At 40.9% G+C, this 15,270-nt stretch overlaps 2 protein-coding genes across 5 annotated transcripts; one reads left to right on the top strand and one right to left on the bottom strand.

Moving 5' to 3' along the window:
- The first annotated feature begins 250 nt into the window (after positions 1–250).
- On the top strand, positions 251–7,272 carry LOC115735114 (exocyst complex component EXO70H1-like). Of its 3 annotated transcripts, XM_030666211.1 has the most exons (3): positions 251–256; positions 5,154–5,203; positions 5,241–7,272. In XM_030666211.1, exons 1-3 carry the CDS (start codon positions 254–256, stop codon positions 7,192–7,194), a joined length of 2,007 nt encoding a protein of 668 aa, XP_030522071.1. In that variant the 5' UTR covers positions 251–253; the 3' UTR covers positions 7,195–7,272. The 3 variants fall into 3 exon arrangements, with proteins under 3 accessions (XP_030522071.1, XP_030522070.1, XP_048127422.1); XM_030666210.2 differs by lacking the exon at positions 251–256 and having other exon boundaries at positions 4,850–5,203; XM_048271465.1 differs by lacking the exon at positions 251–256 and having other exon boundaries at positions 5,154–5,193; positions 5,227–7,272.
- A 2,679-nt stretch (positions 7,273–9,951) lies between these two features.
- LOC115735115 (probable pectate lyase 4) lies at positions 9,952–15,021 on the bottom strand. Of its 2 annotated transcripts, XM_030666213.2 has the most exons (6): positions 14,534–15,021; positions 13,569–13,920; positions 13,277–13,487; positions 13,075–13,143; positions 10,308–10,559; positions 9,952–10,229 (listed from the first exon to the last, which is right to left on the bottom strand). In XM_030666213.2, the coding sequence occupies exons 1-5, from the start codon at positions 14,814–14,816 to the stop codon at positions 10,323–10,325; spliced, it is 1,152 nt and encodes a 383-aa protein (XP_030522073.1). In that variant the 5' UTR covers positions 14,817–15,021; the 3' UTR covers positions 9,952–10,229; positions 10,308–10,322. The 2 variants fall into 2 exon arrangements, with proteins under 2 accessions (XP_030522073.1, XP_030522072.1); XM_030666212.2 differs by having other exon boundaries at positions 9,952–10,559.
- Between the last annotated feature and the right edge of the window lie 249 nt (positions 15,022–15,270).

Below are 15,270 nucleotides of genomic sequence, written 5' to 3'. Positions count from 1 at the left end.
ACTTAGAGGACTATAGGATAGTAGCTTAGTTTACTATACTTGATAGTCCTAAATAAAATGGTGTAACCAAAAGGCACAATCATACCTTTATGAAAATGATGAAAAGTATTATTAGTAAGACTAATTTACCTATTTATCTATGGGGTGAAGCCTTGAAAATAGTATGTACATTTTAAACCGTGTAACATCTAAAGTTGTTCCATTGACTGCTTTTGAGTTATGGACTTGACACAAACCTAGCTTGAAACATTTTATGGTTTGCAGATGTCCTACATAAATGAAGTTATACAATCCAACTTTGATTAAGTTAGACTCCGTAATCACTCGGTATTAGTTCATATTTTACCTAGATTGTTCAAAGGGGTATCGATTTTGTAATCTCAATGGAGGAACAAGAATTGTAAAATCACAAACAATGAAGTTTTTGGAGTTCGATGTGACCAAAAAGGGTAGCTGCTCACGTACTATTGAGGATAATAGTATGGTTCATACTATTGTATCTTTTTCTCTTCCTATACAAAGGACAATGGAGCCGTCCACACCATAAACCGAGCCTGATGAGGTCTAAGATCTTATTGTCGAGACAATTCCCGATGAAGCTCATCAAGCCTCTTAGGTGCGGGATAAGGTTTTAGCAGTTCCACTCGGAAAATCCATCGGGGAGAGACGATTAGCTATACCACTAGACTATATGATCTATCTCTAAGAGCATAGTTATGAGATCGGTTTTGTGATTGATCTAGTGACTTATACAGATGTTGTAATCCGATCCTCAATCAAATCTATAGATGGATGCGATGAAAGATGAGATGCAATCTATGAAACATAATGGTATTTGGGGAACTTGTTGAATTGCATAGTCACAAGCTCATTGACTATAAATGGGTATACAAGACTAAAAGGGACTTGAAGGGAAAGATTGAGAAGTTTAAAGTCAAACTAGTAGCTAATGATTTCACTCAAAGAGAAAGAGTAAACTATGAAGCTACCTTGTCACCGGTCTTTTCTAAAGATTCTTTCAGAGTATCATGGCATTGGTAGCTCATTTTAATTTGGAGTTACACCAGCTAGATGTTAAAACTTCTTTTCTAAATGAAGAACGTGATGAGGAAGTCTATATGGTGCAATCTAAAACGTTTTGTAATAGATGATAAGCTTGTGTATAGATTGGAAAAGACAGTTTACGGTCCCAAGCAAGCTTCCATACAATGGTATTTGAAGTTTTATAGTGTTGTCACTTCATTCAATTTTGTTGAGAACAAAGTGGATCACGGTCAGTGGGAAGAAATTTATTTTTCTCATACTTTATGGAGATGATATTTTGCTTAAGAGTAGTGATCTTGGATTACTGCATGAGACAAAGTGGATGTTGTCAAAGAATTTTGACATAAAGGACTTTAGTGAAAAATCTTTTGTGCTAGGCATTGAGATCCATAGGAATCGTTCTCGTCGTATGTTGGGTTTGTTTCGGATGGCATATGCTAATTGTATTTTGGAAAGATTGAGTATGCAAAATTGCAAGCTAGGAATTGCTCCTGTTACTAAGGGTGATAAATTAAGTCTATCACAATGTCCACGTTTAGATTTTGAGAAGCTAAAATGAAAAATGGACCTTATGCTAGTGCACTTGAAAGTATCATGTATGCCCAAGTTTGCATCAAACTTGATTTTGCTTTTGCAATTGGACTTCTAGGTAGAAATCAGTCAAATCTAGGAAATGATCACTAGGTTGCTACCAAGAAGGTTTTACAAGACTTAAAGAGGAGAAAGGACCAAATGCTAATTTACAAACATGTTTAGGACATGCAGCTAGTAAGGAATTTGGATGCTGATTTTGCTAGTTGTCAGAATGACATGAGGTTGACAACTAGATACATGTTTATGTTAGCGGGAGGTGCAATATTATGGAAAAGCAAGAAACATAAGTCTATATCATAATCTACCATGCGAGCGAAATTTATAGCATGCTTTACGACTCAAGCAATTTGGCTCCGGAATCTCATTAGGGAATTGGCTGCTTTTGACTTTGTGGATAAACCCATACAATGGAATTGTGCTAATAACTCTACAGTTGTTTTTTTTATATCGAAAATAACAAAAGTCTCAAGAGGTCTAAGCATTTGGTAGTCAAGTTTTTTACTATAAATGAGATAGTTCGGAATGGTGACATTGTATTAGAGCATATTTCTACTAAATAATATGGTTGCAGATCTACTAACTAAAGGCCTTCGCCTTTGTGTATTTGAAAAACATGTCATTAGCATGAGCTTAGAAGCATTCATGGAATGCTATTGTTTAGTGGGAGCCATTTAGTTTTTGCTCTAATAAAGTTGACATCTGTATTTGTTACAAATTTGTAGTATTTTAGTATGTATCAGCTGTTTTACATTCAATAAAGTATTTGTTAATGTATTATTATGAAGTTGAATACATATATATCCGGTGAAAATCTCAAGGCATTGTGTAAACCTTGAGTAAATGCTGGAGGCATTTAATTATTAGCCTCCTTGATATATCTTGACACGCATAAAGAGAAGTTAACTATAAGGATAAAGACATATATAGGTCATTGGAACCATAAGGATATTTTAGTGACACATTAGGATTCACGACACATAAGGAGACAGAATGTGATTGACGAAAGGGACGAGACATAAAGTATCACTCTTTTATGAGGTGTTATCCATTTGTCACACTACCATATTGAATCCATATCAGTAAAGTTAAAAGCCTTTGCAACCATGGAAGGCTTCGTGTCTATTCATGTAGTCACCGCTATGATTCAATATTTGAAACTTTATGGGATCAGAACGTCTATTAAGAATAATCACAAGACCAATATAAAGTTGTGTACAAATAGTATAGTTTCAATTAATAGAGCCTAAGTGGGAGAATGTTAGAATTTTTCTAATTTGGTCTACATTAATTAATATTAATATTTGAGAGGTATGTTATGCATATTCTTGATTAGTTTTAATAGGAAATAGCTAGTGTGCGCTGACTTAAGCGTGACCCGTGATGAGAGGGCCTGTGGCCAGAAACTCTATAAATAGGCTCAAGTTCCTCATCTAGCCCTCTAATGAAGGAATCAGAACATTTTCATTAAGATAGTGGTTGTCTCATTCGATCAGCATCCCAAGAGGGAATAGAGTGGAAGCATTTGAGTTCGTTGTCGTTTTGCATCAAATGAGAATGGATTCCAAACCAAGTGTGCACTAATTCCTTTCCTATATCACATATTGTGTTTCTGATTCTGGTTTTGACAATCCTTAGGTATGCCACATTTGTGGCCTAATGATGCGTGCATGGGTGAGTGATTCCGTCAAAAAGTGTTTCTGTGTATAAAGTGTTGCAAACGGTTTCGATGGACTAAAGTGTATGAATGGTGTCTAGTGAAATTTTGAGATTAAGTAATGGATAGTGTAAGAGAACAACAAAGAACCAATAGGAATTGAACTATATCGTGGCGTAAACATATTAGCAACCAACAATACAAAATAAATGATAGAATGTCACTACCAAGGCCTCAAGATAACACCCGCTGAGGATAAAGATCGGGATTGGATAGAAGCTCACCACCACAATATAAAGTCTACACCACCAATCAAGGATAAAGGCCTTTTGGCTCACTACAAGGAGTATCTACTCTTTAAGGATATAGATGCCGAGGTGTTTAACATTCAACTCACAAAGAGAAATTCATATTCATCAACAATAGTCTGCCCTTATAATGGAGGAGACTTCTCAATTAATAGAAGGGCTAAGACAAAGCACAAAAGGAAATAAAAGACACAACTTTCGTTCACTAACCTTGTAAAGCTAATAACAATCTTAAAAGATCTACTAATTACGAAAGAAATAATTCCAATTAGCCTCGATTGATCTGTCTTTGATTTGGCATCAAATTAGCAACTAATTAGGCATCCGGCTAGAGTATATCCCATGAAATCAGCAATCAATTTACTAAGCAATCAATCTGGTGGATCATTATGAAATCCGCATTCAATCTACTAAACAATCAATCTATTGAATTGCCATGAAATCAACAATCAATTTGGTGAATCAACAATCTTATTTGTAAGGGAAATAAACAACACTTTATTATCGACAATCCTAGTCGATAGTCTTCATTCCGGCATGATCCACCGAAGTAAGTTGTGACCAAAATCAACCTTGATCTGAATAAATAATAATTGAGTAGAACTTGTGGATGAAATCAAGGACTGCTCATTAAGGTTAGGTGTATCATCGGTGACATAATTGGATGCTCTTACATCACCTAACAGCATCGACACATGGGAATTGTTCGAGATCAAAGAGATCCTAGACCTGGGCCATCATATGGTGTGCAAATTGTTTTTGTAAACTTTTACCTATAGTTCAAACAAAATGACGAGACATTCATGGTAGTACTACAAGGGAAATTACAATCAAGAGGGGCATGTCGGGGAAAAATTATCAAAAAATCTTAAACTTATTGCAATTGTGCTAATTTAGTTCTAAATTTTTTTCTTTTAAAAAAGGAAGAAAAAGAATTATTAAAAAAATAATTAAAAATATCAAAATATTATTAACAATTTGCCACGTTAATACCAATCGGCCAAATGGATTGGATTGATATAATTACAAAACATTTAGGAATGAACTGAATAATTACAATTGATTTAGAATTTTTTTTGTAATTCTCTCAAGCGTGTGGGTTTGTCTCAATTGGCTGGCAAAGTGTATCTACGTCCAATCAAATTATGACTATTATTAATCTACTAGCACGTCATGTATGGAATGTATTATATACCGTCTTCATTGTGATAGGAAAAAAAACAACAAACAAAAGGAAATTCGGGCGGGCCAACCACGCCCCGATTGGGGAAACCAAACGACATTGGAACGAAAACGAAGTAGGAGTGGGATCCAAAATAACTGTCTTCGGCGGGGTGCTCACATGGAACCGAGCTAGAAGGCGCCACGTGTTCCATATGCTGACTCGAAGTTCAACAGAGTCCAAAAGTCAATTTCAAACCCCACGTTCCGCGCTCTCGTCCAGCCGCCAATTATTCCTACTTTTCCCCGAGCAAGCGGCGTTCTCCTCCCTCCGTCTTTCCTCTCATCCATATAAACCCCTCCCAGTCCAACTTCCAAACACATTTTACGAGACTCTCTTCACTCCCTTTCTCTCCAAGAAACGTCTGACCCCCCTCTCTCTCTCTCCTTCTTCTTCTTCTTCTTCTTCGACCCCAAAGTGAAGTCACAAATTTCCCAGAAGGATTACCAGAAAGCATTCAAGATACCATGCCGAGGAAAGGAATGAGAAGCATCTGCTTTAGTCCCAGGACTCCCTCCTTCGCCTCCCCCTCGCGGGGCCCCCCGGCCCGCTCCCCCCTGTCCGGGCCGGCCGCGGCCGAGGCCGACAAGGTCATTGAGGCCGCGGCCCTCCTGATCATGAAGTGGAACCCCGACACCTCGACCTACGCCCGCGTGACCTCGCTCTTCTACGAGAGCAAGCGCGAGGCCGCGCAGTTCATCACCTGCGTCAACAACCTCCAAAAGTCAATGCACGCTTTGGCATCGGCTAACTCCGCCGCAGACGAGAGGCTGGTCCATGCTCAGTTCCTTATGGAGATCGCCATGAAGAGGCTCCAGAAGGAGTTCTACCAGATACTGTCCCTGAACCGGGCCCACCTCGATCCCGAGTCTGTTTCAGCCCGGTCGTCCCGCGCCTCCGCACGGTCGAGCATATCTGAGTACAGCGATGATGGTAATGATGAGGCGTGCGCTGCGCGGGACTCCATCGCCGAGGTGGAGGAAGCCTCCACGGCAGCCATGTCGGACCTCCGGTCCATCGCTGAGTGCATGATCGCCTCCGGCTACGGAAAGGAGTGCGTCTCCATTTACAATATCATCCGGAAATCGATCGTGGACGAGGGGATTTACCGGCTCGGTGTGGAGCGACTGAGCACCTCGCAGGTCACGAAGATGGACTGGGATGTGCTCGAGATGAAGGTCAAGAACTGGCTGGGGGCCGTGAAGATTGCCATCCGGAGCCTCTTCACCGGCGAGAGGATCCTCTGCGACCACGTGTTCGCGTCATCCGACTCGATCCGCGAGTCCTGCTTCGCAGAGATCTCGAGGGATGGGGCGATGATCCTTTTTGGATTCCCCGAGTCTGTTGTGAGGAGCAAGAGGTCGCCAGAGGAGAAGATGTTCCGCCTCCTGGACATGTACTTGGCGATCTCCGAGAGCTGGCCGGATATCGAGTCCATCTTTGCGTTCGTGTCGACTTCCACCGTCCGGTCGCAGACGCTCACCTCGCTGGCCCGGCTCAGCGAGTCGGCCCACTCTATGCTCTCCGACTTCGAGGCGGCCGTCCAGAAGGACTCACGGAAGTCGTCGCCGCCGGTCGCTGGCGGCGGCGTCCACACCCTGACTGTGCGCACGATGAACTACCTCACCCTCCTCGCCGACTATGGGAGCATCGTCGGGGACATATTCGCTGACTGGCCGGGGCCGGCAAAGTCGTCTATGCCGGAATCGTGCTTGGACACGGCGCCGGAGTCCGACGATGCTCCGGCGATCTCGCTCCGGCTGACGTGGCTGATCCTCGTCCTCCTCTGCAAGCTTGACGGCAAGGCGAAGCGGTACAAGGACGTGGCGACGGCCTATCTCTTCCTCGCGAACAACCTCCAACACGTCGTCTCGAAGGTCCGAGCGTCGAATCTGCAGGACCTGCTCGGAGAGGAGTGGGTCGCGAAGCACGAGAGCAAGGTGAAGCAGTACACCGGGAACTACGAGCGGCTGGCGTGGAGTCAGGTGTTCGCGTCGTTGCCGGAGAGCTCACCGGCGGCGGGGGCATCGCCGGCTCAGGCGCAGGCGCAGGAGAGGTTCAGGCGGTTCAACACGAGCTTCGAGGAGGCGTACCGGAAGCAGAGCGAGAGCGTCGTACCCGATACGAATCTCCGGGAAGAGATTTTAGCTTCTGTTGGGGGAAGGTTAGTGCAAGCGTACAGGGAGTTTTACGAGGCGCACAGGCACGCGATAGGGGAGGAGAGGAGCGTGGGGCTTTTTGTCCGATATGCCCCTGAGGATCTGGAAAATTACCTGTCGGAGCTGTTCTACGGGACGGGCGGCGATGTCGGGAGCACGTCATCGACGTCCTCCTCGACATCGTCGAACCGGCACCATTCATGGTCTCGTTGAGAGGCAACTTTTTTGACTTTTCATTTTCATAGCGAATATTGTGAATAAAAATACGTGGGAGAGTACGTTTTGGATTGACAACGATAGTATAAAATAACTGTCAACGATCGAGATCCGTAAAGGCTCTCTTATATCTCCGTACAAGTTCAATGACAAGTATATAGATATGGGACACTGTGCTCCTTCCCCCACCCCCTTTTTTTTTCTTTTCTTTTTCTCGCGAAGAAATTTATTATCTAGCTATGCTTATTTCGCGAAAAATATGATGTTTTCGAAAAATATTTTTTGAAAAGTTTTTTTTAATAAAATGACAACACTTTGTGATATTATTGTGTTGTGGTTCATACTTTTTACGTTAGGAAAGCACGAAAGGTGCAAGGTGCTAATTACGACAAAATCATTTGCTTGACGTAACTTTAGTTTGAGAGTGAATTAGGATAAAATCTCGTGTCTCAATTTCTCTTTTTCGTTTTATGTTTTACTTCGTTATGGTTGTGCACCGAAGCCTAACATGTATTTGGTTGAAATATGAAAAAAAACTCGGATCGAATTTGATTTTTTGTTCATGCACTCCTTTCGATAATTTTTTTCTTTTCTCGGCGAACCAAATGGAACCTTAGTCAAAGTTAATGATGAAAAATCGTTGGATTTTGATATGTTAGTTTTATAAGTCAATCAAAACAAAATCGTTCATGGGAGTTTCTTATTACACAAATTAAACTCAATCAACTACATGTAAATTGTTAATGATTTTCGCAAGACGTTCCATCGATCGTTAGGTAATCGGTTCTCCACGCATATGCCCGGATTATAAAAATAAAACAAAGTGATAACATGGAGGAGTACCATAAATGGTGCTTGCACCAGCGTACCACATCCCGTAAAGTCAATGATAAAGATGCAATTAAGGTCGCGGTCAATTTGATGGTTGTATTTAACCAAACAAAAAAAAAAAGGAAAAAAAAAGGAAAATTGGATGGCTGTAATCTTCTGTTCTTTCACTATGTTAGATTCATTGGACCATTCATTTTTACAAGTGGGTCTGGCTAAGCTGACCGTTCCACCAAGTCAGACAGTGGAATGGTTAGCTAATGACCACAAAACTGTTTTGTGGAAGCCGGATCACTTGCTGATCACGTGTTCCACACTTTTGACTCCCCATTTTTCTTTTTATTTTTTTGTATTTTTATTGTAAGCTAAAATTAGAAGACAAAAATATAAGAGACCCGCATAGTCAAGCTTTTATTGACAAGCATATTACGGGGATATGTGGTGCGTACATGTCAGACGTGGACTTTAGACTGACAAGCATATCATGCGGATTTGTGGTGCGCATAGGTCTGTCACTCTCACGGAATGTCATTTTAGCTTTTCTCAATTTTTAATAACTCAAAAAAAAAAAAGAAATGTAATTATCTTTTGTATTTTTATTTTCTAATTTTAACTTACAATAAAAACACAAATTTAAAAAAAAAAAAAGGAAATGGAATTCGATTTTCTCAAAATAATTTTGCGGTCGTTAATTGATCATCCCACCGTTTGACTTGACAAAACGGTCACCCAAGTATTTTCCAAAGAATTTTATACTTACACGAAATGGCCTGGTTCCCCCGGGACCCACGCCTACTGACTACGTGAAGAGGCCATGATCCCACCACTCATTTCATATTGCTAAAGTTCCACTTGGCCTGCTGATTTTTCCTTTCTCTTTGCCCAGTTCAGAAGCAAAAGAGAAAAACAGTGAAACACACCATCAATGAACTTTTACAAGGTACTTGTTTTTGCTCCAAATTTTCAGGAAATCTGTGGTCCTAGAGATATTTAAAATGGCAATTAAATGACAACTATAGTTCTATTTATTGCCAATAAAGGACTAAAAGTCCAATGACTTGAGATCATGGGACGAAACCTAACCTAGTACGATGATGTACCTTGCTTGCTCCCACATCAACACATTCATTCCGCGAAAACTTGCCTGCCTTAGAATCCACATGGACCGATTGGAACAATCATTACCATTGGGCATACGAGTCTTGTACGGATCAATAATACTTAACTAGTGTGACCAGACCCGATTCATAGACATAGGTCTAGAAAATAACATTCCTAGCCATTTTGTGTTTGTTTAGTCATACATGAGATTCATCTCGATTTAGATGATCCTACCATGAAAGCAACTTTATGTTGATGTTTAATTTGTTATTGTGCAGCATTGAAGACCCGGGGGGGAAAGAACAGCAAGGCTTCTTACAATCCGTAAGTTAGAGGCAATTGATGTGGACATGGGATCTTATACTTTTTGTCATCAAACCTCTGGTCAGCGTTTGAAAAATTGGACATCAACATTTGAAATCAACTCCACATCAAAACGATCACATCAAAGTTTCCCTTTTTCAAGTTTTCATACATCAGCAAGTCAAATAACGCCAGCTTCTAGTTTAAATGGTGCGGGAGAAACAAGGTTGCAATCACTTGCATGAAGGAAAATTTGCTGGGATTCGATTAAATTCACGGTTACTTGCATGTTTTGAAATTCACCCTGTTTGAATGACGAATATTAAATCGACTCTGGCGCAAGTTTACAGCCACTCACAGCCACTCGAAACAAGTTTTTTAAATTTAGATAACCTAACTTCAGAAGACTTAACTTGTAGCCCTTCTAGATGCCTTGAGTCAAGAACACCCCTAATGGCATGAGGACTTCGAGTCATGGGTATCTCAGCAATTGCCATTGCTCCAAAGTAGTGATGTTCAATGCTTTCCAATGCCGGTCAATAGATGTTTTATTGCTCTTGCATTCTGTTCAAAAAGAAAAGAGAAGAAAGAAACAAAGAAAGAACAAAACACACGTGACGATTCATCGTATACACACCGACACTTCATTTGGTCCATGACGCTGATGTTACTCGCATGAAACCCTTCATTTACTCCACTAAACCAAAGTACATCGATTGGTGGATCCGAAATGAATTAGTAATTCAAGGCCTACATGTACCTGGTCATTGGTACAAGTATATGCGAGAAGAAAGTTCTGCCTGCAATTTAGACCTGAATTATACAACGGTGTGAAAAAGGGACCCCAGATACTTATGAGACAAAACACGGTGAGGTACCAAATTTGCACTACGTTACGCAGTGACTCCATGATCAACCGGCAGAGGCACACTTTGCCATCCTGTGCAATGTTGTAGAACCTGCTTGAGGGAATCTGTGGGAGGTTCCACCGTCCACGAGGGATAGTATTCGCTGGGATGAAACATGCACTGCTCAGCTTTATCAGTCATTAGACCTGCTTGAGTTCCCACTATGAACAAGTCCCCTTCAGATCTTATGTGACCACTGCCTGGATCTTCCTTGTCAGCAGCCTATAGAAAAGTGAGATCACCAGTATCAGACATATAGCTAGTCAAGGGAATACGATATGATCTCTTATCAGTAGCCAAAATTAGTAGATAATCCAGTAACGATGTCAAGTCCTAAATTAGTAACAGATGAAAGATAGCCCGCAACTAGGTCCATTATGCTACTAGGAAATGGAATGCTAATTGCAAGCGATGCACAAGTAAGCGACGCATTTGGTAGTAGGAAGACTCCTCAAAAAACCGTAGAACATCATCACTTTTTGTGCAAAATGTAATTATGATAGAATTCTCTGAGAAATATATTCTTTCAAAGCCATCTAGGGAAGCCATGAGTTTAATCTATGCTTTTTTATGCAAGGGATTTTAGTCTTTTAACTCAAAGACAGGACAAGAGAAAAGACCTAAGCCATATGTGATGCCAAGTCTACTGGCATATCTTTTAACATGTACTCATCCAGATTTCTATACAGATGTTCCAACAATGATCTTTATCTTTTTTGTTTAAATCCCTTTGAATAGGTTCGTAGAGAATTTATCTCTGAATGAATCTATCTCCATGAGATCTATTCTCCAAAATCTCATATGTGCATCACTTGGTTGCCAACCTGGCAGTTGAACATAGTATGAAAAAATTTCAAGGCATGCTTCAAAGTGGCATTGCCCCCATCAATCACGATGAACTCAATACTGTTACATAATCATGACGACCCTCCAATACGATTCTCACAACATTAGCCGCTAAGATGGTGATTCGACAAGATGCAAATGACATTTAGCAGTGTTCTTTGAGTACTTACTTTGTATTAGGAAAACAGAAAAGCTCACTTTCATCTTAGAAACAACTTAGATCCCCCTATTTCTAGAACCCCACTTTGCATCTCAAATCCTAAGTTGCTGTAATGACTAATATACCCTCTTCAAAACACCCAAAAAACCCTTATTTGAAATCAGTCTCGAGCCCTAATACCAAATTTTAGTGTCCCTCCCCCCCTCTCTCTTCCCCCCCAGCAGCAATGAGTAGCGCAGATGCTGTAACAGCAATGGTGGCAAGATGATGGGGTGGGGCAGTGCCGGCTGAGCTAGATCTAAGGCGCGACTAGTGAATACGGTTCTCTAGCAGGTGAAGATGAGAAAACCGGTAGAGGCATTTCCGGAAAAGAAATTGCCATTAAGGCTCTGCTTATTTTGTGGAAAATGAATGATTTTGAAAACATTTTCCTGAAAAGATCGCTCGTATCTACAAAAAAATATTTTCACTGTTAATGACAGTGTTAAGATATACATTGTTGTCGATGATGAGAACTTTTTTCATTAATTAATCATTTTATACGATCCAAGCAATCGTTTTTGGGAAAATGTTTTACGAATCATTTACTTTTTGCGAAACAAATGGAATCCAATATAAAACAAAATGCTTGGTGCAAAGTAGTAGTTTTAGAAATTGATACCCAATGCTTTTGGAGTAACAAGTGGGGGAAATATTTTTGGTACTTTCCCTTCTACCAAGATAAACTACTTGTAACACCATCTTTTTTACTTTTGCTTTGAATAGCTGACTTCTACACATTGAGTGAATAAAATCAAGAGGGATGAGTGCCATATCTTCAGAAAAATACCCATAGTCATTTGAAGCTAACACGGTAAGATGTGGCAGAGAACCCTTGCATGGACTCTTTGCAGCATGGCTTTACCATAGCTAAACAATGCATTGAGACCACTACAAAATGTGTGAAGTTAAGAGTTAGAACCTTGTCCTAATTCAATGTATTGAAGCTCAGTAAGCTCGAGATTGGCATTGTACTAGACTACCTCCCCTTCCTGCTTCTTCCTCCTCAATTACACTATAAATGCATGCCACACAAGCATGTCGCCTGAACTATGAATCTACTCCTACTATAATAAATCTTCAGTCCAATACGCAGTGAATGCTCATTTCAGTTATCAACCTTTGTCTCCTTTGCATTTGGGATACACTGTTCGCTTAGTTATGTTAGGTATGCTTAAAGCAACAAATCTTTTCAGCTCAAAAAAATCAGAGATGAATAGAGAAGTTTGAGCTAACAATAAACTAACTCTCGTAGTCAACATAATTTTACTTAACCTGATTTCCTAACTACTTCAACATTTTTCGCTCCACATATATCTAGCCGAAACACTTACTGAGGCCAAGGTCATCTAGCAGGCTAATGAGTTCCAGAAACTTATTGATAAACTAGCACAAAGTAAAACAAGGTTTACTCTTACAACTGCCAACTCTGTACAACAAACAGCCATTTTGCTCCCGCTCTGGAGATTAATAGTGGCTTTACATGAAAAGAAAGGAGAAATGATCTCCATGATGGGACAACTATTCGCAAACCATTCATACTGACACATCACCATTCTCCAGCATCCCCAAGAGAAGAATCATGAGTATTCACAAGCAAGAAATTTCTAACACTTATTAGTACAAGCACTCCGACAATTGACTACTAGTTGCACTTCACTTTACGGTGAAAAAGAAAGTATAAGCACTTGCCTTTTCTGTGAGATATTTGAATGCCGGCTTCTTCTGTCCAGCTTCATAGATATTGCATTGGGAAAATATCTGGTTGAAAATGAAGAGAAATTATGAACAAGACATTGTTAGTTATGGAATAAACCATGCTACCAATCCCACGAAGACAAGGAAAATGTTTAAATGAGCATGAAATAGAGATTCCATGGGCTATTATTATCACCTGTGATTCTACACTAGCACAAACAGCATATATGCCCCAATTTCTGGTGTAATTGTTGTACAAATGTACTTTCGCAAACCTCACTCGGGGGTGCCGTTGTCGAGTTCCATCGAAAAAGCAATGGTGAATGGTCACCCTAATACATCTGTCCTCAACGTGGGAGGGATCTGCTCCAATGAGCATTGTCTTGTCATGAGCAGAAAAGTGACACCTGAATACAAATAATCAAATATATTGAGATGAGATTAATTATAAAAGAAACAACTTGTTGAAGATGGAGAAAGTTAATCACCTAGAAATGGTGATATCTGTGCTCTGCCTTGTTATATCTATAAGGCCATCGTCATAATCACGGAGGCTGCAACGGTCAATCCATATGTGTTTCGAATTGGGCTTTACTTGAATGCCATCGACATCCGGTCCTCTACCGCCTTCGAACTCCAGATTGCAAATGATAACGTGTTCAGATTCCTTCAACCTCAAACCTTTCCTGGTGATTTTTATCCGTTGGCCACGGCCATCAATGGTCTTATAGGAAGACACATTTAAGTAAGACGAGAGATGAATGGTGCCTGACACTTCGAAAACTATCCAAAGGGGTTCTTTTCTGCGGCACCCATCACGAAGCGATCCTGGACCATCGTCTGCAATAACCGAAGCGAAAATTAAACTCTTGTGTAGAGAAACAGGCATGCAGCAAAGGGGCTTAGCAAAGGGGGTTGCGGACATAATGCGACACAATAGTACCTAAGATAAATTTTCCCATGGCCAAACTCAAAGTTAGGCATTGCAGAACCTTGACATCTGGCTTATAAGCCAAAATTGTCTACATTGGATTAATTTAGCAAGGAGGACAGAAATGTGAAATGTAAAGAGACCAAACTTTCAAGCATTTTATCGCCTTCACCGGAGGCACATTCATGCATCAGCCATAGAATGGATCAACTCACAAAGCACTAGTCGACAATAAGGATGTTACCATATAGCACATGTTGACACAATGAGAACCAGGCCTTTTCTTATCCTCACAAAAAATTCCCAAGTTTTGTTTCAACCTATGTTCCACTTCAGCCGTTCGGAATACCAATTTTTTGTCACACCGAGAAAACCCCTTCACTAGAAATTACCAATGACCGGACAGAACCCATGATAATCATTCGACGGTAAAATATAAGACGAAAAAAGAACAGAACAGAAAAATAAGCCATATTGGATTCATGTCGAGCACCGAAGTTTGAGAGGAGGCGTGAGACTGACCAGCCAAAGTAGTGACGCGGTAGAGAGGGCCGTGGAGACCGCCCACGGCGGAGTGGCCGAACCCCTCTGCTTGGCCGGCGAGGCTCCGAAGGGTGGAGTCGACGTGGGAGTACGGCAAAGTCCCCATGCCGCCGCCGTTTCGGGTAGGGGATGGATCCGAAGGAGCGTGGTTATGACTAGCGGAGATATGGGGTGGCTGAGGGACGAATTTATTGGGAAAAGGGACGTTTGATGGACTTGTGTCGTGGTGGTGCTTGTGGCGATGGCCATGGGCGTTGCCCATTCTGCTGGGTGGCCCAGAGCGAGAGGTGCGTTGTCGGACGGAATTGATTGCTCCGTTGAAACTGAAAATTTGGAGATTTTGGCGTTATGTTTGTTGTTTTTATCCCTGTTGTAGGAAGAAAACTGTTTGCTGCTTGAGATTGTCGGTGGTTCTGTTTGATCCTGCTTTGCCTTTTCTTCTCTGAATTGACAAAGAAGAGAATAACGGTGAGAATAATCCTGAAGGATATGCAAAGTAGAGGACAACATATTATAGGGATATTTTAGACTTTTCCATTTGTATTTTTCATATTTCTAGATGATGCCATATCGAGCACCTTTTAATGTCTACTCGAGCGGTGACAGACGATTGTCTATAAAGCTTTCTAGGGAGTTCAACTACTCAAACTCTCCTGTAACGGTCCCTTGATTTACATTACTTATAAAATTGATTAATATAACATACCAAAACAGCA

The sequence above is a fragment of the Rhodamnia argentea genome, chromosome 10, assembly GCF_020921035.1.
Source record: "Rhodamnia argentea isolate NSW1041297 chromosome 10, ASM2092103v1, whole genome shotgun sequence".
Classification (NCBI taxonomy): domain Eukaryota; kingdom Viridiplantae; phylum Streptophyta; class Magnoliopsida; order Myrtales; family Myrtaceae; genus Rhodamnia; species Rhodamnia argentea.
The sequence above is the reverse complement of the archived record's forward strand: the minus strand, read 5'-3'. Positions and strand labels throughout refer to the sequence as shown.

What these genes read in the sequence shown, in the direction of transcription:
- LOC115735114 (XM_030666210.2), top strand. Translation starts at nt 4,977, where the DNA reads ATGCTGACTCGAAGTTCAACAGAGTCCAAAAGTCAATTTCAAACCCCA. An exon ending in CGTCTGACCCCCCTCTCTCT is followed by an intron (nt 5,204 to 5,240) that starts CTCTCCTTCTTC and finishes TCGACCCCAAAG; the next exon opens with TGAAGTCACAAATTTCCCAG.
- LOC115735115 (XM_030666212.2), bottom strand. Translation starts at nt 14,816, where the DNA reads ATGGGCAACGCCCATGGCCATCGCCACAAGCACCACCACGACACAAGT. An exon ending in CCGCGTCACTACTTTGGCTG is followed by an intron (nt 13,921 to 14,533) that starts GTCAGTCTCACG and finishes CGGTTATTGCAG; the next exon opens with ACGATGGTCCAGGATCGCTT. An exon ending in ACAGATATCACCATTTCTAG is followed by an intron (nt 13,488 to 13,568) that starts GTGATTAACTTT and finishes ATTTGTATTCAG; the next exon opens with GTGTCACTTTTCTGCTCATG.